General features: G+C 40.4%; 1 protein-coding gene across 2 annotated transcripts in view; it reads right to left on the bottom strand.

The window, feature by feature from the left end:
• tln1 (talin 1) overlaps positions 1-25,164 on the bottom strand; it is a 124,628-nt gene that overhangs the window by 86,349 nt on the left and 13,115 nt on the right. For both annotated transcript variants that reach the window (XM_077497256.1, XM_077497257.1), the window contains exons 2-3: positions 5,435-5,491; positions 984-1,146 (exon numbers count right to left, since the gene is read on the bottom strand). In XM_077497256.1, the coding sequence (XP_077353382.1) occupies positions 984-1,113 (130 nt within the window). In that variant the 5' untranslated portion in view covers positions 1,114-1,146; positions 5,435-5,491. The remainder of the gene's footprint in view (positions 1-983; positions 1,147-5,434; positions 5,492-25,164) is intronic.

Genomic DNA, 25,164 nt, shown 5'->3' with positions numbered 1-25,164 from the left:
TAGTTCGTCAGCAGAGACTAAATTCTCGCGAATTTAATGTTCGTGAGGCGAAAAGTTCGTGAGCTAAAGCGTTCGTCAGCCGAGGTATCACTGTATAATGAAAAACTCCAAAACTATAATATCCCTACTGCCATATGACAAATAAATTGGTTTATATACTGTCGCATTTTTCTAAATATGCAAAAGAACAAATAAATTATTTGTACAATTTTTAGGACTAGACACAATTTCTCTTCATAATATTATGTGGCCCTTGTGTCCTTCTGATTTTCTGTATGTGGCCCTCAAATGAAAAAGTTTGCACACCCCTGATTCACTCTAACCATTTACAGAAGTTGAACACAAGTTGTTTATGTTAATATGTTTAATAAACAAACAACAAGTAACACTGGTCTTATTATGAAATATATCGAGGTATGAACCTGCCATTCAAAATATTTTTTTTTAAATTAATCACATGATTAATTTGTAATATGTGTTTTTTTTCGGCCAAAAATTGGCATCAGCCTAAAAAAAAGAAACAATTCATCGGGTTCTAGTAGTCACACTAAAAATACTTACAAATACAATTTAACTTCCTTTTTAAGGGCACAAAAAAAAAAAAAAAGAGACAAAAATACACATAAATGACCTATAATAACAAAGGCATGAAACTAATTTGGGTTTATCTGCAAAATGATCACAAACATTGGAGACTGCTAATCTCTAGTGTAGGGTGTGGCTTCCCATTGATTGGGATCTTGTAAATAAATGAAGGAAAATACCAACAGTATCTGATTAAAAAGAACTGCTCACAATTTTACATTCCTGCACATTCTGAACTGTTTTTTTTTTTTTTTTAATATGTTGATGAAATAAAGGGTGGAGTATATCTATAGGCCTGCAAGCCAAGTGCAGACTGGTCATCACTATTCATGGCTTCACTTTAATCAATACCAGCGTGTTTAATGTGAGCATGCATGCATGGAGACCGAAAAACTCACGCTGTCCAAGTTGCGCCTCTGTAACTCTCTCCCTGATGATGCGGCAGGCATCATACACCATGGTGGAGGGCTCAAACTGCATGGTCTTGACCACATTGCCCACACCAATCTTTAGTGACAAGGCCACCATGATGGTCTGTTTGCACGTCCTCCCAACCCACACCTAAATGAGAACAAACGAGAGAGGGAAAAAAAAAAAAAAAGTCAAGTAAGTATAGCAGGACGATTAAGAGAGATTGATCTTTTGAAATCCTTGAATAAACATTCTGGGTCAGCTAATGATTTTAGCCTAATAAAATACATACCAATTTCAATTTCCAATTTAGACAATCCCTTCAAAGCAGCATTTAATATTCAGCGGGATCCTTTCAATACATATGAGCTCAAGAGAAACTCCATTTCCAGCTATGAAATGAATGCCTTTATTGTCATTGTAAATCAGGGGTGTCCAAACTTTTTCATTTGAGGGCCACATACAGAAAATCAGAAGGACACAAGGGCCACATAATGTTATGAAGAGAAATTGTGTTTAGTCCTAAAAATTGTACAAATAATTTATTTGTGCTTTTGCATATTTAGAAAAATGCTACAGTATATAAAACAATCTATTTGTAATTTGGCAGTAGGGTTATTATAGTTTTGGAATTTTTCATTTTAGTTTTTATTTTGTTTTGAGTTTTTTTTTTTTTTTTTTTTTTAGTTAGTTTTAATTGGTTTTCAGAGTGGTTCTGTTAGTTTTTTACTAGTTGTAGTTCTTTAATAAATGCTTAGTTTTAATGTAGTTAGTTTCAGAATTAGTATAGTTTTTTTGTTTTTGTTTTTGTTTTAAAAACACCAAGGATTGATTCCTTGAACACCGTGATTATTCCGGTTTATATCAAAATAAATCTACTAAAAATTACATTTAAAATCATCCCCAAAGGCTCATGCATTAAATTAATTACCAAAGACTAAAACGAAGAACATTTTTGCTATAATTATAGTTAGTTTTATTTTAGTTAGTTTTGTAAACATAAAATGTAGTTTCAGTTAGTTTTCGTTTTTTAAAAAGCATCTTCGTTTTTATTTTATTTCGTTAATGAAATTGTTTTTTGAATTTTAGTTTTTTCGTTAGTTTTAGCCAACTAAAATAACCTTTAATAGCACCTGTGTTTTTTTGACACCCTCCCTTCTTACTTTAACCATCTCCAAACATTTTTGTTTTTATTTTATTTGAACTGAGTCAAATGCCATTTTTAGCATATGTCGCGGGCCACTAAAAAAATGGACGGCGGGCCGCAAATGGCCCCCGGGCCATAGTTTGGACACCACTGAATACGATGAAATTAAAACGCCGCTCCAGTAAAGTGCTTCATCTTTAAAACCAACATTAAAACCTTACACAAACACAAACCTAAGAAATAAATAAGGACAATTCAGCGCTCAAGAGTCTCACGGGAAGAAACTGTCGCAGATTTAAACTGTTATTTTTGTTTTACATAAACAAGATCTTAATTTCAACTCTTGTCGTCCAATGTTAGAAAAATACAAGGTTATCTTGTCCAAAAATGTATTTTGAATTATTTATATTATTGTGGTAACTTCTTCCTTTTAAAACTATTCGGTCACTTTACAAGCACATTAGTTTGTGTTTAAAACAGGGGCTTCCAACATAAGGCCCGCGGGCCGGATAAGGCCCGCAAAGGGGTTTAATCCGGACCGCAAGATGATTTTGTAAAGTTTAAAAAAAAATAAAAAATTGTAATGTCGGACTAATTAATCAGCCGGCCACAATCAAAATATATAAAATTTTTAATTTCACAAGGAGTCCTCAGATGAGCAATGAAACTTGTACGGGGTAATCGCCCTGGATGTCATTATTTTACACATAACTTAAAAGTTACGGTTTGTTTAATTATTATTATTAATATTATTTTTAAATCGAAGACCGACATAAGTGTGTTAAATACGACACAAATTCAATTACTGGTAACACCAATAGATATGACAAGGATTAGCGTCATTTTACGTCATTAACTGCGCCACGCAGTGCATTCTGGGAACAATATATATATTAGGGGTGTTAAAAAAATCGATTCGGCGATATATCGCGATACTACATCGCGCGATTCTCGAATCGATTCAATAATCGGCAGAATCGATTTTAATTTTTTTTTTTTTTTTTTTTTTTTTTTTTTTTTTTTTTTGGATTCACACCTTGAGCATGGAAGAATGTTATATGAACGGCACATTAAGCCTTAATATTTTTATTTTAATGCTGTTCAAATGTGAAACAGATTGCAAACTGTTTGTGTACAGTGGCTCACGGTTATAAGCCTCAAGTTTTAGATAAATATATTCATACAAATCTTACAGTGTACATGTACAAATTTACTGATAGTATTTTCTAAATTTGAATGCAAAAAAATCGCAACAATCGACTTATAAATTCGTATCGGGATTAATCGGTATCGAATCGTGACCATTCGTATCGGGATTAATCGGTATCGAATCGAATCGTGACCTGTGAATCGTGATACGAATCGAATCGTCAGGTACTAGGCAATTCACACCCCTAATATATATATATATATATATATATATATATATATATATATATGCAAAACAGGTGGATTTCTGCGTGCAAAGTGTTTCTGCGTTCCATTTGCATTTGTTATTTTTTGGAACAACATGATTACAGTTGAGCTCCGTAATTTAGGGCTGGTCCACAAATCTGCGTATAAATGACGGTAATTGTTTTTGAGTTTACCGACGTGGCCCATTTGGTAATATATTTCTCCTCCATGCGGGCCCTGAGCGAACATGAGTTTGGCACCCCTGGTTTAAAATGAGGAACTTTTGTCAGTACTCTTAAGTCATTAAGAGGCGGAACACGAGGTACTGAAAGTTGAGCGTTTCATCTACAGAACAATACAGTAGTATACTAAAGTGGCATTTAGGTTCAAGGCACATTCCATGTCAACTTCATTCAAATACATTTGTGCTATACCTAATAGTTACTGATTATGCTTTTTTTTGTTGATGTTTTAGTCCATTTCATAATGTTATGAAATGTCATAACGCAAGGGCCACAAAATGTTATGAAGAGAAATTGTGTTTAGTCCTAAAACTTGTACAAATAATTTATTTGTGCTTTTGCATATTTAGAAAAATGCAACAGTACATAAACCATTTTATTTGTAATATGGCAATAGGGTTATTATATATTGGAATGTTTCATTTTAGTTAGTTTTTATTAGTTTTCAGGGTGGTTCTGTTAGTTTTTATTAGTTTAGCTCTTTAAAAATGCTTAGTTTTAGTTTAGTTTGTTAGTTTCAGTATTAGTATTAGTTGTTTTTTTGTTTTTTTTAATGTGTATTACTTGTGCGCAATATTTAAAAAACACCATGGGTGCAACGTCATCTGAAGGTGCTTTTCTATTGGCTGCTACTAGATGACGTCACTTCTGTGTGACATACTTTCAAATGTCATTATTCTGGTTTATAGCAAAATAAATCTACTAAAAATCACATTTCAAATCATCCCCAAAGGCTCACACATTAAATTAATTACCAAAGACTATAAGGACATGTTTGCTATAATTATAGTTAGTTTTAGTTAGTTTTTTAAACATAAAATGTAGTTTCAGTTAGTTTTCGTTTTTTAAAAAGCGTTTTCGTTTTTATTTTATTTCGGTAACAATATTGTTTTTTTTTATTTTAGTTTTAGTTTTTTTATGAGTTAACTAAAATAACCTTTGATGGCACCGGTTTTTCGATACCCTCCCTTCTTATTTTGAAAACATTTTTGTTTTGTTTATTTTATTTGAACTGAGTCAAATGGCAATTTTAGCATATGTCGCGGGGCACTGAAAAATGGACGCCGGGCCACAAATGGCCCCCGGGCCTTAGTTTGGACACCACTGACTTACACATACATTTTATTTGAGTATGACCATTTTTGGAATTGTTTGAAATCAAGTTTAAAATTTAGCCTTCTTTTTTAAAAACAAGTATTTCTGACTTTTTATTAAGGCATGCTAAAGTGCTATTTGAATGGAGACAGCGATTAAGCGTTTTTATTATTTTTTTGTTTTTTTTAACAGTCTGGAAGTTGCAAGTTAGCGTCGGTGAGTGGCAGCAATGTGACAGCATGGACCGAACGCATGGGTTGCCATCAGAGTTCACGTGGATCGAATGTCACAACACAGACGCCCTCAGCCTCACATCCTGTTATCTCAGAATCACTTCCTGCAACAATTACAATATTCTCCCTTGATGTTAGTTGGATGTGGTGGGGGTGGAGCTATGGAGAAAATGAAGGAAACAAACCTCTATCTTTTATTTAGTGAGTGTATTCCACTACTGATTCCAAATTTCATTTTGGAAATTTCAGGTTCTCAAATTTTTAGTTGACATGTTTCCTTTTTAGGCTAAAATGTTATGAGTGAAGAGGGTGAATGGGGCCAGTACCTGCAAACTGTACTTGGCTGGACTGTCAGCTGATGAACTCTGGCTTTCTTCTTCTCCCTAAATGTAAAGAATAGAAACAGTTTTGCAATCATATTTGTTTCAGCTGACGCTTGATGCGCAATAAAACGTTTTTTTGAGAGCCTCTCTGCTCTTCAGCTTGTAACTTCAAGAACTACTCCTCCTCACATAGTCATGACATCATTTCCTGTTTTAAAAAGCCCTTCTATGCCATAAAAGGACATTCCAGCAGTCTACACACCCCCAGCTATGATTCAGCTGGAAGCGGCGTATCCTGTCTGCTGTGTCTTAAGGACGTCTTGAGGAGCTGAGGAAAAGTTCAAAAATAGCTTTTACATGTGTGGTGAGAATATCATTTTGAACCCATTTTATTGCAAAGACAAAGCGTGTCTACTCTTACAGTTCATTATTTTTTAAGTTTATTTTTTTAATAAAGAGAGTGAAACATGGATATATTCTTGGGTTGCTTTGTACATTCAGCACAGGGTATCTTGAAACTGCAGGGTACAATGAATTCTCACGACCGGCAAGCCATTCTGGAAAGAAATGTGCTCCCCAGTGTCTCACTTGCAGATCACGGGTCTTCCAACAGGATAATGACCCGAAACACACGACTATAAACATTCAACAATTGCTCAGTGCAAAACCTTGGACTATTCTAAGTAGGGATGTAACGATATCCAAATATCACGATACGATATCACGGTTGAAGGTCACGATATGATAATTATCACGATATTGTGGGGGGAGTTGGCGATATTTAAAAGATTTTAAAATTTAATTCATTTAATTTTTCAAGAAATTTTTAATTTAATCTTAAAAGATCACAATATTGTAAAAAAGCCCATACTATAAAAAGCACAATATTGTGCTTTTGTACGTACCAGCAATGCATATAAACCACCTACAATCTCTAATAATAATGAGGCACTTACTTGCTAATGCAAGCACACAAAAAACAACCTGACTTTTTTTAAACAGATGTGGTCCTTTTAAATATTGTGAACATGACGACGATGATATTGTCAGTTTTAATCTCGCAATATCACGATATTGCCCTTATCGTTGCATCACTAATTCTAAGTGGCCTCCTATGAGCCCTGATGTAAACACTGTAGAGCTATCGAATTAATTGATTAATCGACAAATAATCGTTTATCAAATTAATAAACTATTTTAATAATCGAGTAATCGTTTAGGGCCATTTCTTTATGTAAAATTGTCCAAATCCTCTGATTTCAGCATATCAACAGTAATTGTTCACATATTTCTGTAGTCTTTCATGAAAGAAGATTGATTATCTTCTGTTACGTAGGGGGTATGGGTGGACCCAAAAGCGGAGGAAACAGGCGGGAAGACAGACTGGAAAGATGATGTAAGGAACTTTATTAACTATGACGGGGAAGGACTGGACGAGACGGAAGGGGAGTAGACTGGGCTGGACGTGGACACAGATCATGGCGGAGACTTGGCGTGGCGTAATGCAGAGACTTGGCGTGGCGTGATGCAGAGACTTGGCGTGGCGTGATGCAGAGACTTGGCGTGGCGTGATGCAGAGACTTGGCGTGGCGTGATGCAGAGACTTGGCGTGGCGTGATGCAGAGACTTGGCGTGGCGTGGCTGACTTTGAAGACTTGGCGTGGCGTGATGCAGAGACTTGGCGTGGCGTGATGCAGAGACTTGGCGTGGCGTGATGCAGAGACTTGGCGTGGCGTGATGCAGAGACTTGGCGTGGCGTGGCTGACTTTGAAGACTTGGCGTGGCGTGGCTGACTTTGCAGACTTGGCGTGGCGTGGCTGACTTTGCAGACTTGGCGTGGCGTGGCGTGGCTGACTTTGCAGACTTGGCGTGGCGTGGCGTGGCTGACTTTGCAGACTTGGCGTGGCGTGGCGTGGCTGACTTTGCAGACTTGGCGTGGCGTGGCTGACTTTGCAGACTTGGCGTGGCGTGGCTGACTTTGCAGACTTGGCGTGGCGTGGCTGACTTTGCAGACTTGGCGTGGCGTGGCTGACTTTGCAGACTTGGCGTGGCGTGGCTGACTTTGCAGACTTGGCGTGGCGTGGCTGACTTTGCAGACTTGGCGTGGCGTGGCTGACTTTGAAGACTTGGCGTGGCGTGGCTGACTTTGAAGACTTGGCGTGGCGTGGCTGACTTTGAAGACTAGGCGTGGCGTGGCTGACTTTGAAGACTAGGCGTGGCGTGGCTGACTTTGCAGACTAGGCGTGGCGTGGCTGACTTTGCAGACTTGGCGTGGCGTGGCTGACTTTGCAGACTTGGCGTGGCGTGGCTGACTTTGAAGACTAGGCGTGGCGTGGCTGACTTTGCAGACTTGGCGTGGCGTGGCTGACTTTGCAGACTTGGCGTGGCGTGGCGTGGCTGACTTTGCAGACTTGGCGTGGCGTGGCGTGGCTGACTTTGCAGACTTGGCGTGGCGTGGCTGACTTTGAAGACTTGGCGTGGCGTGGCTGACTTTGAAGACTTGGCGTGGCGTGGCTGACTTTGAAGACTAGGCGTGGCGTGGCTGACTTTGAAGACTAGGCGTGGCGTGGCTGACTTTGAAGACTAGGCGTGGCGTGGCTGACTTTGAAGACTAGGCGTGGCGTGGCTGACTTTGAAGACTAGGCGTGGCGTGGCTGACTTTGAAGACTAGGCGTGGCGTGGCTGACTTTGAAGACTAGGCGTGGCGTGGCTGACTTTGAAGACTAGGCGTGGCTGACTTTGAAGACTAGGTGTGGCTGACTTTGAAGACTTGGCGGGGAAGACTTGGCGTAGAAGACTCGGCGTGGAAGACTCAGACTTGGCGTGGAAGACTCAGACTTGGCGTGGAAGACTCAGACTTGGCGTGGAAGACTCAGACTTGGCGTGGAAGACTCAGACTTGGCGTGGAAGACTCAGACTTGGCGTGGAAGACTTAGACTCGGCGTGGAAGACTTAGACTCGGCGTGGAAGACTTGGTAGACTTTGGCGTGGAAGACTTGGTAGACTTTGGCATGGAAGACTTGGTAGACTTTGGCGTGGAAGACTTGGTAGACTTTGGCGTGGAAGACTTGGTAGACTTTGGCAATAACAGACTTGGTAGCCTTGGCAATAACAGACTTGGTAGCCTTGGCAATAACAGACTTGGTAGCCTTGGCAATAACAGACTTGGTAGACTTGGCAATAAAGACTTGGTAGACTTGGCAAACTCGGCAATAAATATATATATACATACACCACTGTGACTAGACATGCAGACATTCAATCAGCAAACATCAAACATCAGACAATGCTCCCACACCCGCGTGAGACAAACACCACTCCCTTATACAAACACTAATGACAATAACAGGACACACCTGGGAGACACAGCAGGGAGGGGGAACCAATCAGCAATACACACCAGGAAGGGAAGACACAAGCAGGTGGACAAGGTTAACCATAACGAGACTGGGGAAGAAGACAGGAACACCAGACAACCAACACTCACCAAAATAAAACAAAAACCCAAACAAACTGAACTGGGCCCTTCTCTTGCGCTGCGTCCCGGGTCGGCCGCCATTACCGCGCTGTCCGAGGCGGACACCAAGACCGGAGACCTGGGCTGGGGCGGAAACGAGGAAGCTGGGGACTTTGGCTGGGGCAGAGACGAGGAAGCTGGGGACTTTGGCTGGGGCAGAGACGAGGAAGCTGGGGACTTTGGCTGGGGCAGAGACGAGGAAGCTGGGGACTTTGGCTGGGGCAGAGACGAGGAAGCTGGGGACTTTGGCTGGGGCAGAGACGAGGAAGCTGGGGACTTTGGCTGGGGCAGAGACGAGGAAGCTGGGGACTTTGGCTGGGGCAGAGACGAGGAAGCTGGGGACTTTGGCTGGGGCAGAGACGAGGAAGCTGGGGACTTTGGCTGGGGCAGAGACGAGGAAGCTGGGGACTTTGGCTGGGGCAGAGACGAGGAAGCTGGGGACTTTGGCTGGGGCAGAGACGAGGAAGCTGGGGACTTTGGCTGGGGCAGAGACGAGGAAGCTGGGGACTTTGGCTGAGGCAGAGACGAGGAAGCTGGGGACTTTGGCTGGGGCAGAGACGAGGAAGCTGGGGACTTTGGCTGGGGCAGAGACGAGGAAGCTGGGGACTTTGGCTGGGGCAGAGACGAGGAAGCTGGGGACTTTGGCTGGGGCAGAGACGAGGAAGCTGGGGACTTTGGCTGGGGCAGAGACGAGGAAGCTGGGGACTTTGGCTGGGGCAAAGACGAGGAAACTGGAGAAGGCGGCAACTCTGCCGTGACGAGGGGACCTGAGATGCCAATTGGCCGAGACAAGGGGACCTGAGACGCCAGGGGCTTAGGCGGCACAGGCGTTGCGGCCAGGGACTGCGGCGGCAGCGGCACAGGCGTTGCATCCGGGGCCGGCAGCGACGAAGTGGCCAGGGGCTGAAGCGGCAGCAGCGGCACAGGCAAAGAGGCCAGGGGCTGAAGCGGCAGCAGCGGCACAGGCGTGGCATTCATGGGCTGCCGAGGTGCCGGGACGGGGTCCTGAGGCCGGCGCGGAGCCGGAACGGTGACTTGAATCCGGCGCGGCGCCGGAACGGGGACTTGAATCCGGCGCGGCGCCGGAACGGGGACTTGAATCCGGCGCGGCGCCGGAACGGGGACTTGAATCCGGCGCGGCGCCGGAACGGGGACTTGGAACTTCCGCTGGGTCCGGGTTGGTGGGAGCATTCTGTTACGTAGGGGGTATGGGTGGACCCAAAAGCGGAGGAAACAGGCGGGAAGACAGACTGGAAAGATGATGTAAGGAACTTTATTAACTATGACGAGGAAGGACTGGACGAGACGGAAGGGGAGTAGACTTGGCGTGGCGTGATGCAGAGACTTGGCCTGGCGTGATGCAGAGACTTGGCGTGGCGTGATGCAGAGACTTGGCGTGGCGTGATGCAGAGACTTGGCGTGGCGTGATGCAGAGACTTGGCGTGGCGTGATGCAGAGACTTGGCGTGGCGTGATGCAGAGACTTGGCGTGGCGTGATGCAGAGACTTGGCGTGGCGTGATGCAGAGACTTGGCGTGGCGTGAGGCAGAGACTTGGCGTGCCGTGAGGCAGAGACTTGGCGTGCCGTGAGGCAGAGACTTGGCGTGCCGTGAGGCAGAGACTTGGCGTGCCGTGAGGCAGAGACTAGGCGTGGCTGACTTAGACTAGGCGTGGCTGACTTAGACTAGGCGTGGCTGACTTAGACTAGGCGTGGCTGACTTAGACTAGGCGTGGCTGACTTAGACTTGGCGTGGAAGACTTAGACTTGGCGTGGAAGACTTGGTAGACTTGGCGTGGAAGACTTGGTAGACTTGGCAATAAAGACTTGGTAGACTTGGCAATAAAGACACCACTGTGACTAGACATGCAAACAGCAAACAGCAAACAGCAAACAGCAAACAGCAAACAGCAAACAGCAAACAGCAAACAGCAAACAGCAAACAGCAAACAGCAAACAGCAAACAGCAAACAGCAAACAGCAAACAGCAAACAGCAAACAGCAAACAGCAAACAGCAAACAGCAAACAGCAAACATCAGACAATGCTCCCACACCCGCGTGAGACAAACACCACTCCCTTATACAAACACTAATGACAATAACAGGACACACCTGGGAGACACAGCAGGGAGGGGGAACCAATCAGCAATACACACCAGGAAGGGAAGACACAAGCAGGTGGACAAGGTTAACCATAACGAGACTGGGGAAGAAGACAGGAACACCAGACAAACACCACTCACCAAAATAAAGCAAAAACCCAAACAAACTGAAACGTGACATCTTCTGTGTTTAAACAAAATACGACATTTGCAAACATCTGTTTTTTATAGTATCCCCTTCAATCCCCTTAAAAAAATAAAAATAAAAAATCCCTATACGGATACGAAGTAGGAAATAAACACAAATCACTGTTTAACAGTAACTAGGGGAAAAATGCTTTTGTAACACACCTTAATGAAAAAATTAAAATAAATCTGATTAGTCAATTAATCAATTGAATAATTGATAGATTAATCAATTGTAAAAATATTCGCTAGTGACCGCACTAGTATCAAGCTAAAACATGCTGACTGGAGAAGGCACCTTTCAGACCTGAGACAACCGGAGCAGTTTGCTCACAACTAGATGCAGAAGTCTCATTGCACCATCATTTTTGTCCAGGCCTGTTTCATTAGTTTGTTTTTTTATGATTATACTGAACCACAATTCAAAACCAATGTTTGATTTTCATTTGTTACATTTTAGTCAATTTTCATCCATTACTTTTGTCAGTTTTGAGTTATTTCTGTGACCACTGTGGTTCTTTCTTTTATTAACTGACAATACCAAACATTTTGTCCTTCGAAAAACTAACTTTGTTTTATGATAATTTGTAATTTCCTGCACATTAGGATAGTGGTATAGGTAGATTGTGAAACAGCATGTATGTGACGGCTAACCGCGATTAATGAGGCAGATTTTTGTTAATGTATATTACTGACGCACCGGTTCTCAACTGGAGTCGGGACCCAGAAGTGGGTCACAAAACTATTTTTGGTGTGTCACAGAAAGGTAGTAAAAATTTACAGTGTACAGACAAATAATACATTTTCTACAAATTAAGTAAGGGACATTGTCCATCCATCCATCCATTTTCTTGACCGCTTATATCTCACAAGGGTCGCGGGGGCTGCTGGCACCTATCTCAGCTGGCTCTGGGCAGTAGGCGGGGGACACCCTGGACTGGTTGCCAACCAATCGCAGGGCAAACAGAGACGAACAACCATCCACACTCACACGCACACCTAGGGAAATTCGGAGCGCACAATTAACCTGCCATGCATGTCTTTGGAATGTGGGAGGAGACCGGAGTACCCGGAGAAGACCCACGCGGACACGGGGAGAACATGCAAACTCCACCCAGGAAGGTCCGAGCCTGGACTCGAACCGGAGACCTCAGAACTGGGAAGCGGACGTGCAAACCACTCGACTACCGTTAAGGGACATTGTGTTAAACAGAAATAAAAACAGAATGCAATGATTTGCAAATCATGTCCAACCTATATTTAATTGAATACACTATACAACGACAAGATATACAAAGGAATACTTTACTTATTTAGCCATTTTTGGCAGTCAAACAATAATGTTTTGCCTATAATAACTCTGATATTTTCATTATTTTTCATGTACAATTAGTGCTTTTAAAAACACATTTTGCAACTTACTGTCGACTTAAAATGACATCACAAGGGCAGGCTCAGGTACCCAATCACAGCTCAGCTTGTGAATGTCACATGACCAAACCTAGAAAACAACTGAGCTTTGATTGGTTCCCTGAGCCCTTGTGATGTCATTTTCAGTCGACAGCAAGTTGCAAAATGTGTTTGTAAAGGTACTAATTGGACATGAAAAATAATGAAAGTATCAAATTAATTATAGACAAAATATTAACTTTTTATTGCTATAATGGGCTAAATAAGTGAAGTATCCCTTTAATGTTCAAACAAATAAAAGTCATTGTTTTTCGCAAATAATCATTAACTTAAAATTTTATGGCTATGCATGTTCCAAAAAAGCTGGGACAAGTGGCAAAAAAGACTGAGAAAGCTGAAAAATTCTCATCAAACACCTGTTGGGAACATCCAACAGATGAACAGGCTAATTGGGAACAGGTGAGTGCCATGATTCTGTCATGGTTCGGTTCTCAGCCCTGTTGTGCTCTTGTTTTCAGTGCCTGCAACGAGGGGGGCGTTCCCCAGCTCCGCACCTGCAATCAAGACTTTAAAAGGACTCCGAGCAGCACTGCACACTGTCGGATTATTATTTGCTCACCATTGTGTCCAAGTGGTTTCCGCGTTCTCCAGTTTGGTAAAGTTTTTGAATCTGCTGTCGTCCTTAGTTGAGTTGTATTCACGTGTGTATTTCCGCGTCGCCTTTTGTTTGTATTTCCGCGTTGATTGATTCCGTGTACATTTCGAGTAGTCCTTGCCGGTTGCAAGTGTTTTGAGTTTTTCTAGTCCTTGCCTTTTGCAAGTGTTTTTTCGTTACGTTAGTTCTCCTTGCCGTTTGCAAGTGTTTTGGTTATGTTATTCCTCCTTGCTGTTGCAAGTGTTTTTTGTTACGTTCGCGTCCCTTGCCGTTTGCAAGTGTTTTGTGTTTTCTATTCCGTCCTTGCCTTTTGCAAGTGTTTTGTGTTACCTCCGTGTTCTTTGCATGTGCGCAAGAGCACTTTTGTCAATCTCGTTGACTTTCCTGCGAGCAAGCTTTGTTCCATCGGTTTATCCAAACGAATAAATCGAGATTGTTTTCCTCCTCTGAGCCTGTGTTTTTTGGGATCTGTTCTTCATCGACTCTGTCGAGTCATTACAGATTCGGGATATAAAAGAATCATACACATTAGGGGTGTTCCATATCACACCTTCTATGATATTACCGGTGTATTTTTTTGGGTGATAAAAATGTGAAATATCACGAAATTGACGTGATGACGTAATGCGTAACATTATACGTCTTCGTCTTCAAGATAAACAATCCGCGGTGTTAATTTTACCATGACTCGTAATTCGCCATCTAGTTCACGTGAGTTTGTGATGCTAACCGGCTGCTAAGCTAACGTGCTCTCAACGAGACGGCGTGTGCGTTGCTGTCGCACAGTGGCGTAAACATGCACATTTTTGTTTTTCCAATACCTGCTAGTAATGTCTACAAGCAATCACGGCATTTTCTCGCTCCTTTGATTAACCGATCAGAGACATTCACGGAAAAATAACGCCCGCAGGAGGGTTGCCGGTTGCAGCAAAATAACCACTGCCTAAACAATCACAGAGGGAAAACTTTTTTTTTTAACAATATACTTGCCTGCGATGTACAAAGCATGACGCCACAAACTGGCTACTACCGTATCATTGGCGATTCCCCCCCACAACACGAGGATCAACCACACAGGAGAGAAAATAATGGACTTTTTTTGACTCATGCAATTTGCCCCTGACTTCTCAAGGTATGTGCTTTCATTGTATTTGCTAAGTAAATGTGCTTTAAGCAGTTATGTTACAATTCGCAAGGTAAACACTACCTGGCCTGTTTTTATTTCCGTTTTATTCCATTACAGTTGCTATATTTGCACTTTGTTTACATTTCAATTGTGGAAAAAAAAAAGCTTAAATATTGTTGGTGCTGCAATAAAAGTGCTATTATTCCAAAGTGCCAATCACAAATCTATTGTTCAGTAATTATTACCAATATCATCACCGCAAATTTCTTTGAAATATCGTGATAAAATTTTTAGGCCATATCACCCACCCCTAATCCACAAGCAAGTATGGGGTGAGGTTCACTTCATTGTGAACTAGTGTGTGGGAAAAATAGTCAAACAGTTTAAAAGGAATTTAAAATTTTCATCATCTACAGCCCATAATATCAGCAATATCATCAAAAGGTTCAGAGAATCTGCATTGAAGCGGCAAGGCAGAAAACCAGCATTGAATGGCGTGACCATCGATCCCTCACGTGGTACTGCATCAAAAACCGACATCAATGTGTAAAGGACGTGACCACATGGGCTCAGGAACAATTCAGAAAACCAATGTCAGTCAATATAATTTGGCGCTACATCCGTAAGTGTGTCTTAAAACTGTTCTGCGGTCTGACGAGTCCACATTTCAAATTGTTTTTGGAAATTGTGGATGTCGTGCCCTCCGCCAAAGAGGAAAAGAACCATCCGGACTGTTCTAAAGTTTAAAAGCCAGCATCTGTGAATCTATGATGGTATGGAGCTCTGTTAGGCATGCATAATCTGTAAAGGCACCATTGTGCTTAACGCCTATTAACCCTTCGATGCATGAATGACTGGTAAAAAATAACCCGTATCAGAATCAATGTATTTTATGCCATTTTGGCTCAAAAATCATTTGTATCATTACATTTGATCCACATGATCCATTTTTCACTTGTTTAACATTTGGAACAAAGTCAATGGAGTTGTGCTGGATTAGATTTTCAGGACCACATGGACAATAATCTGGGTACGCTTCCTCCAATATTTCTGATTCAGAATCCAATCCTGTTGCTGACTCTTTAAATGGTGTCTGTAAGTCTATTTCTGTAGTATACCTAGCAGCCACGATACTTTGAATATGAATAAGCTAGTCGATAAGGAAGAGAATCATTTGAGTGACAAAATAAAGCGCTGATCAACATTTCGCTATTACAAATGGAATCAAATGTGAACATAGACAAACGTGCATGCATACACTTGTGCAATACATGCAATAGCTGCAGCAACCATATCGCGCATTGTGTGCTTCCCTTGGCAGGATGTGTGTATGTATCTGTGTTTGTGTATGTAATAGTATCTGTGTGTGTTTGTGCATGCGTGCTTGCATAGTACTTGTAAGCATCCACTGTACATTAACACTCTATTATATGAGTCAGTCTTGCCCAAGTCTGGTAACCCTCATATTATCCTTCACATGACCCCAGGTGATTCAAAATACCTGAAGATTGTTTTACTGAAACGAATCATGGAAAACTGAGACAACGTGGAACATCAAAATTTCCGCAGAGTCATCGGCAGTGTTTAGAGGCCTTTTTGTTGACTTCCTTTGTTAGGTCAGGCTTCCTTCCGTAACATAGGAATAGCCATCTTGTCACTTGTCACTCTGCAGGCCATCTTCTTTGTATCTGCATCACTCAGACACATTTCACCCGCCCATATCCAGTAGGACTGCCTGAACTGGCGGAACTGTCCGCCAGCATTAGCAAAGGGATACAACTTATCTTTTCTGCCAGAAGAAAATTTGACTTCCCAGACTGCTCCTCTGCATTGATAAGCTTGCAACTAGCAAGTTATATTCTAAATAGCTCATGTGTACAGTGCACATTTGCTTGTTTACTGTAATGCTAAATGTAGTGCTATCAAAAATCGTAGTGCAAGCCATACAACACTCTAGCTTTAGTAGCATAGTTGATTCAACTGGTGGGTCACAGACAGTTAATAAAAAGAATTACATGGAGCACTTAGTGGGTAGTAAGAGGTGACTGAGCAGTTGTTTTAAGATTACGTGATCTCATGGTAGAATAAAAATGCCACTTTTCCATTAACCTCAAATGGCGCGGCACGGCCTCCGCTTTTCCATCTATAAATGAGGGCGGGATCGACTGAACTGTGCAAGCTTGGGAAGTGGGCACTGCTGTAACGTTTCAACTAGTGATGGGATTTTCGGCTCTTTTCGGTGATCCGGTTCATTTGGATCGGCTCTTTTTGGCTCTCAAACGGCTCTTTTAACTTTAGCTTTTCTTTTATATATTTACGACAAATTTACCATACATTTTGATAAATGATTTGGTTAACTAAATATTGCACTCTACTGGCTGCAAATAGCAACATTAATCGAGCAAAGAAAATGATTTTTTTTCCTCATTTTATTGAACATTAAAAAGGCCCTAAACAATAAACAAGCAACAAAATTAAAACTTCAACCAACAACAATCAAAATAACAATCAAATAACAAAAATAGTGAGCAGTAATTTAACTGCAACAGCAGCAGCGAACAAAACAAACATTAGCTACTCACCCGGTCCAGGATAAAAGACCTTGCTTTATTTTAAATTCGCATTAAAAAAAAAGAAGAAAAAAAAAGAACTATATCAACTTGGACGGGCTGATCCAGCTCCTTCTCTCATCTGACTTTAACCAATTAAAATGTCTCCAAATGTTACTGCGTTTCCGGCTCGTCTTGTACAAACCGCGTTTGTGTATCGTCCTTTCCTCTCCTGTTTTCTCCTCCTCCTGTCTCTATCTGTCTGCGGCTGCGCAGACGCAGAGGAGCATGTGCGCCGTGTGCAGTACCATGCCCCCTCCCCTTTCTCTTCCCGTCTCCCTCTCTGAGCACGGCAGCCTAGCCACTGCCAAATACCTCGCTTCAGACTAGTGTTGTTCCGATACCAATACTGGTATCGGCAGAGGGGCCGATACTGCATTAAAACAGTGGTATCGGTATCGGTGACTACTCACAAGTAACATGCCGATACCATTAATTCCAACGCTAATATAGGATTTTGGATGCAGCATCTTGTGTCTTGCTGGTGCACGACATTCACTGGTATGTGACATGTTCACTGCATGCCGATCTAAGATATCCTATTGGCCCTTGAATGCTCTGAACCAATGGCAGGACAGCTTTTTCATGTTGAGGAAAAAAAAAACCTTAAGTATCGGTATGGTATCGGTATCAGCCGATACTGCAAAGCTGAGTATCGATATCGGGAGCCAAAAAACAGTATCGGAACAACACTACTTCAGACACGTGTACAAGAGAACGCGACATAGGTAGAAAGAGAGCCAGCGAAAGAAAATGACGGAGCCGTTCAATTCAAAGAGTCTCTTTGTACCGGCTCGTTCGCGACAGACACATCACTAGTTTCAACAATGGCGGGTCTCACCCACTGTTATGCAGCGTTTCAAAATAGGAATCGCCGTTACATGGTGTGGCGACGTCGCCAAGTATGGCCCATTTAGGAATTTAGGGAGTAGGATTAATTAGTTTCGCTAACATAAATGCTCCATACCATGCTGAAGCACGCCACACTTCCCTGACCTCAGTACAATAAGAAATGGAGGACAGGAGTATAGTAAGTAGGGAATAGATGCTTATGTGCAAGGACGTACACAGGTATGCAATGTATGTTATATAATCACCACCAGTTATTAAGACGAAACTTTAGAATTTCATCACTTTTCTAACAACAATATATTTCCATTTGTGTTCGCTTTACAGACACACACAAATCTGATGGGCCACAGTTCCAAGTATTCCTGATGATGTGGGACTGTACCACTTAAAATAATAATATCACTTTTGGCCACACTGGAATGGAGTCATGAGACAGGCACAGTGGGTCATCTGCTCATCTGTCAGAGGGTTGGGTCACACTAAATACTGCATTGTCACTGAATGCAATGTTGAGGAAAAGAAGGTGAAGGGGCAACTAGTCTTAGTGAAAGTATGCTAGTGTTGACAGAAAGGCGCTCGAGGTGATGAATGGCTTGCCAGAATAGTGTAAATGAGATCATATGAACAGCATCTCTGTTTCATGTCCATCTCTGCATATGATGTGGTCGTATCGGCAGCCAGGTTACCTGTGCTGCTGTAGCACAATCCTAAATTAGAGCAGGGCAATTGGTTGATTTAATCGATAATTTGGGGGGAGCGGTCACGTGTATATATTTTTTCTTCATCTATTTTCTTCATTTATTTTTTTCAGTAGCCGTTTATCCATAGCAAAAGTAATGATTTTGTTATGGTTTGGGTTTTTGTTTCTTTTGTTGGCGTTTTGAGTTTGTCATGTTTCTGTTTGTGCTTTCTGGTTTGTCTCCCCTGGTCTCGTTATTGTTAACCTTGTCCACCTGCGTGTGTCTTCCCTTCCCAGTGTATCTACCAATCAGCTTCCCCTGCCACTTGTGTCTTGCCCAGCTTCATCTAGTCATTGTCTTCTTGCTGTCATGCTGCCTGTTTTTGTCCTGATTCTTGCCCTGTTTCCCGTGCCGCCGAGTCCTGCCTTTTGTGTTTACCATTAGTAATTTTATTCCCTGCTTTGTTTTGTACTTTGTATCTTATGTTGCACGTTGTTCTGGTTAAATTAAAACTTATTTAAGAGCACCCCTGCCACGCCTTGTTTGCCTCCCTGCACTTGGGTCCATCGCCACCACAACGAACCTGACAGATTTATCCACACACTGATTCACCTCAATGGTGGTAGAATCTGTGGTGATAACTACAATGGTGCCTTGAGGTACAAGTGACAACTTAGAAGTTTTTCAAGATACGAGCCGCCAAGCCAATTGGATGATTTATTTATTTTTTGCTTGGACTTGCAGGCACTAACTTGGGATATGATCGCTGTCTGGTAGCAGGCGCACATCTCACTTCACAACAAGCAGTCAATTGGCAGATAACATGAATAAATATTCTTCTTCTTCAAAAAAAAAAAAGACTTCACATGTCCAAACTAAATATAAAAGAAATAGAATTATACATTATTTTTAAAGCAACTACAGCTGCCGCAACCAGAACGCTAACATACAATGGGAAACGCCATAGGCACACAGGATAAAAATCATCAATGTGGCAGTGTTGTTACCTTTAGGCAACAGGTATATACTGTATTCTGAACACAAACAGTGCAACATCACACATAGTCAAAGCAGATAATCGCACACATTCTGTATCCAAAGCGAAGAATGACTAATATTACTGCTGCACTGAGAAGTCGAGAGACAAGCTGAGTCTAGTAGAGTATATTTGTATGTCAGTCTTACACTGCTCCACAAAGAGCACACACCAGAATGAGTTGCATAATGTGCAGTGAAGGAGAAAATGTGACAAAATTTGTTTAATTATTCTTAAATAGGCATGGACAATTACCGATACCGGGCATCGTATTGGGCCGATATCAGCCTTATTTCAATGTATTCGGTGCTCGTGAAGGTGGCTGATACATAAGCGCCATCTAGTGGCCGTGTTAGGAACTGAATCACAATAAGAGCATTTCAACAAAAAAAATGCAGCAGCAAGACTCACTTCCCATAGCTCAGTGCTTCTCAAATAGTGGGGCGGGCCCCCCCAGGAGGGCGCGAGGCTCCATCAAGGGGGGCGCCTTTGACCAGGCTTTTTTATTTTTATTTTTTTTTATTTTTTTTTTACTGTTTTAGAATAAAGTGCAATTGCAACTCCACTATATTAGGGGGCAGTGGCGCTCTAATTATTGGCAGAGTGTGCACAGGGAGCATTCGCTCGTTGGTGTAGGGGTTTTGTTTGCACCGAGCATGTGCGCTTTGCACACAGCAAAAAAAATCAGCAGAAATTATTTCATATTTTTGTTTTGCAGGTTAGTTGTTTTTTTATATATATTGTGCTCCTGAGTTAATGTTGGTTATCAGTTTGAATGCATTATTATTTATAGATTTTATGTAATTTTTTTTTCCGTATCATATGGTTTGACATGGTCAATCAAAAAATGTTTATAGTTTAATTAAGGATTTAATTTTATTTTTGAATTTCAGATGCACTTTAAATCTTTTCTGTTACAGTTAATAAAGCTATTCTTTGTTGTAAGTTGGTCCATAATTCTTTCCTTTTTTATTCTCTTACACTTTAACACGGATACAGTGTTATGCAGAGGTGTGCTTATATAAATTTTATAGACAAATTATACTATTTATAGTCGCATGGGGGTCGGGGGTGGGTGGGGGGGGGGGGGCGCAAGATGTTTTCTTCTTACTAGGGGGGCATGACAGAAAATAATTGAGAAGCACTGCCATAGCTAAATAACGTAGCTAAAAATACCTCTCTATCCTATGTGCCTAAATTGTAAAACGTAATGCCTCTAATGCCTCATGTTGTAGAAAGGCTCATTTTACATGCCAAAAAAAAATGTTTTTTAAAGCTAAGCAACCTACCTGGCATGCAAATGTAGTGCTATACACTGCCTACAGTTTCTATCTTATGTGTTTCAGTAAGGGGAACAACAAATAGCTGTCAACAAAGCAGTAGTTGTTCTGTTGTCACTACTGAGCCCACCTAAACCAAACTGCAGCTCTGTTTACCCTTCCGAGATGGTGATCTTTTCACAGAAGCCTTGTTTGTCACACATCAAATATATTTATCCCTTTTATTTTCAAAAATGTAAAGTGTTTAAAAGAAAAAAAGTGAAGTAAAGTCACAGCGGGGGAATTTTGTTTTCATTTTATTTTGGACAATGCTGACGCAGCTGAATATCCAGCGCACTGGAATATAATGACAGTTCCTGACCAGTGAGTAAACAGAGGGGCCAGACTAAATCTATAAAAAGAAAGAAATGAAGAACATGTTCTGCTGAAGTGAACACTTTCAATTTCATTCATCAAAAAAAGGCTCATAGAAAACTGAGTGAGGTTGAACTAAAGGAAGAAAAAAATACTGATCCATTTATTTATAAACTGCACAATGTACGCTACGTTGTAATCTTCAATATTCCAGCCAACTAAAAACACTTATGAAATAACGCTGCATTATTTTACCTCATGCATATTATTGTATGAATATCCTTACTTAAATGTCTTTATTTTAACAGTTGTATCCAGAATGTTATGATTTTACCTTCCATACACTACAGTAGGTTTGAAACAAAACAATGTGATTTTGAAGACTTAATTGTTGATTGATTGATTGATTGATTGATTGATTGATTTGTTCATTTTTCCTTTCGGACAGCATTGTGACAATCCAACATTTCATCATACAATTTTGACATATAATAACCGAAAAGAAAAAGGGCTGGCAGGAAGAAGCATAAAGCTTATAAATTCCCGCCCCCATACTAAACTAGGACGCACTACTTTATTATTATTAAAATTGTCAATGAGTAGTTGTTAATAAAGCGAGAAGAGACTTATAACTCATTTTCCAGTATTGGATTAGGCATTGTGTATGAAGAATAAAAGCACAAATATCTCTGACATCTTATTCCCTGAATTTTCTTTTAAACTGATTAAGTATCAAAGTAAAAACGCACGGTGCAGAACGCCATTATCCTGGTCACGTGATCGTGATGACGTAAACGTTCATTTCAATGGAAGTTTGCTGACATAATGGGCAAAAAAGGTTGTCTTCTATCCCAATTACTGCGCCAATTCTGATTACAGTAAAATCCTCAACACGTCAGGTTTCATGTCATTCCGTGTAGAGGTGGGGCGATGATCTCTCCTAATGTGGGCTAAAGTGTGTTTAGCATACAACATGTAGCTGGTCTAGCAGAGTAAAAGTCACCCGGATGTTTACTAGTGATAGACCGATATGGTTTCTTCAGGTCCGATGCTGATACCGATTATTAGTTGTCAAGGAGGCCGATAACTGATATTTCAAACCGATATTCATTTGCAGTAAAAGAGAAAATAATAGCGTAAAAAAAATATAATAACCTTTTCCTTTAATTTTAAACATATAAAGAATAGACAGCTTTGTTTAATTAAAAATTTTAACAGAAATTGTAGAAATTGTAGTGAACTTCCAGGGTCATCAGCATGTGTTAAGCTAAGCAAGCAAATAAATACATAAATAGTTTTCTACTGTAAATAAAGGTTTCGAAAATTTAAACATAATTTTTTTATATATATAATTTTTTATAAATTAAAAAGTGTTGGGACTTCCAAGTGTTTGCAGTTAATAAATAAATAAATAAATAAACAAACAAATAAATACATAAATAAATAATTTTCTACTGTAAATAAAGTTTTTGAAATTTTCAACATAATTTCTAAATATATTTATTATTATTATTATTATTATTATTATTATTATTATTATTATTATTATTTTATAAATTAAAAAGTGTTGGGACTTCACAGTGTTTGCAGTGAATAAATAAATAAGCAAATAGTTTTCTAAAGTTTTATACTGTAAATAAAGTTTTCCAAAATTTACAAATACATAATTTCTAAATGTATTTATTTTTCAAATTATTATTTTTTATAAATTAAAAAGTGTTGGGACTTCCCAGTGTCAGCAGTGACAAATGTATGCAAAATTAAATGTATCTAATTTGGGGTTTTCGTCAGGGTTCAAAATATCTTCGCAGACAGTGAAAAATTGTCTGAATACGTTTGAAATATGCTCGTGTCTTTGCAACAAATAAAAAGCGTCTTTGAACATCTTACAAATCCTGATGAAAACACGAAATTTGCTACGTTCGCAAGCATTCACTGCTTGGTGAGATTCCAGCTTTATAGGCCTTCAAATTCGTAAAAAAGGTCGATGCCGATATTGTCAACATGCCAAATATCGGCACCGATAATCGGCCTGGCCAATAATCAGTCTATCCCGAATGTTTACCATCCAGCTTAGGGACTGTCCACAAATTACATTTCCAGAGTGAACAATGTCAATGGTGACTTGACTGATAATTTGAGCCTCTGTAAAACGCAACTTGTAAACGGTCCCCACCTTCAACTCGCTATGAACGAGTTAGCTTCATCCACTTTCAGCTGGACACAAATGTTTGGTGAGTCCTCCGTGGCTGTGCTGCTTTTGAAGAAGTGCTTCTTTTGTTGTAAGGCATAATTAAAAATTAAATGCAAGTGATTAATGCTTAGTGAGACAAATTGAAATGTGTGTTGTAAAAAAAGGTCATCGATATACATATATTAAAAATGTATCAATGATGAAATGTATCCCCGGAATCATAATCAGAATTGAATCGTGAGATCCCACGGCCCCTAGCGACAGCTGACGTCTGACAGGGCGGATTCATTACTGAATTACAAATAAACAATAAAGCAGTGAATTACCGACCGGAGAAGAGGTAAAAGAAAGTTTGAGATAACGCGACTTATAGGTTTTACAAGTTAAACAGACAGTAAGTAAAATCTGCAGTCCAGTGTCATTTGTTTACACCACCACGATTCCCCCAAACGCCTGCCCCTGCCACTGAAAAAATAAAAATAAATAAAAATCCAAGGCATTCACAGGCCAGCCAAGCGACACAGGCTCTCCAGCATGTTGACCAGCTGTTTGATATTTATACATATAATGGTTAAAAATAGCTTTTTGAGAAATTCATATAAAGTTCAGAAACAGAAAAATCTCAATAAAATTATAAAAACAGGCATTCAAATGATCATTTAAATCCCCCCAAAATATATGTTTAAAAACGTTTTTCTCAAAATGAAATCAAAATTGATAATTATTTGGAAGTGGAATCGAATCAAAGAACCGGAATTGTTAAATTCAAACGATGACCAAGTCCAACCCTATCTTCTCTTGTATCAAGAGACCCACAAGAAAAAAACAAAAACTCTCAAAAATAATTTACCAATAAATGTAAAAAAAAAAAAAAATGTCAAGAAACTCCACTTTCTGACTGGGTTATCAGAACACATTAGTATTTTTTTCTCCTAGCAAGCTTGCAAAGGAGGAGCATGCAAAACCACACTCCTCCTTCCAACAAAGCCACATTTTACACCCAAGAGTCAGACATGGAATCTTAGCAAAGTCTTAAAAAGAGCACAATGACAGGAAATGTTTTCCTTAAGAAGTATACAAACTAGGGGTGTTAAAAAAAATCGATTCGGCGATATATCGCGATACTACATCGCGCGATTCTCGAATCGATTCAATAATCGGCAGAATCGGGTTTTTTTTTTGGGTTTTTTAGGATTCACACCTTGAGCATGGAAGAATGTTATATGAACGGAACATTAAGCCTTAATATTTTATTTTAATGCTGTTTAAACATGAAACAGATTACAACCTCTATAAGACTGAAATTTCAGATAAATAAATAATACATTTTCATATAAATCTTACACTCTACAAGCTTACTGATTAGTATTTTCTAAATTTGAATGAAAAAAATCGCAACAATCAACTTATAAATTCGTATCGGGATTAATCGGTATCGAATCGAATCCTGTGAATCGTGATACGAATCGAATCGTCAGGTACTAGGCAATTCACACCCCTAATACAAACTGTGAGATGTTAGATCTTATACGGAAGCATTTGACATAATAAAGTCCTTCTGTGCAAATTGTTATATTTCAAATTCTCCAAGGAAGCCATATCATGATGACTTGTCTAACTTGTAATGTGTTATGATGCAGCATTCGACTAAGGTGGGAAGTCGGACATCCCAATTGGAATCGCCCAGTTCCAACTAGGGATGTAACGATATCCAAACATCAAAATTGTTGAAAC

The sequence above is a fragment of the Festucalex cinctus genome, chromosome 15, assembly GCF_051991245.1.
Source record: "Festucalex cinctus isolate MCC-2025b chromosome 15, RoL_Fcin_1.0, whole genome shotgun sequence".
In the NCBI taxonomy this organism is placed as follows: Eukaryota; Metazoa; Chordata; class Actinopteri; order Syngnathiformes; family Syngnathidae; genus Festucalex; species Festucalex cinctus.
Note: the sequence above shows the minus strand (reverse complement) of the source record. Positions and strands in the feature narration are given on the sequence as shown.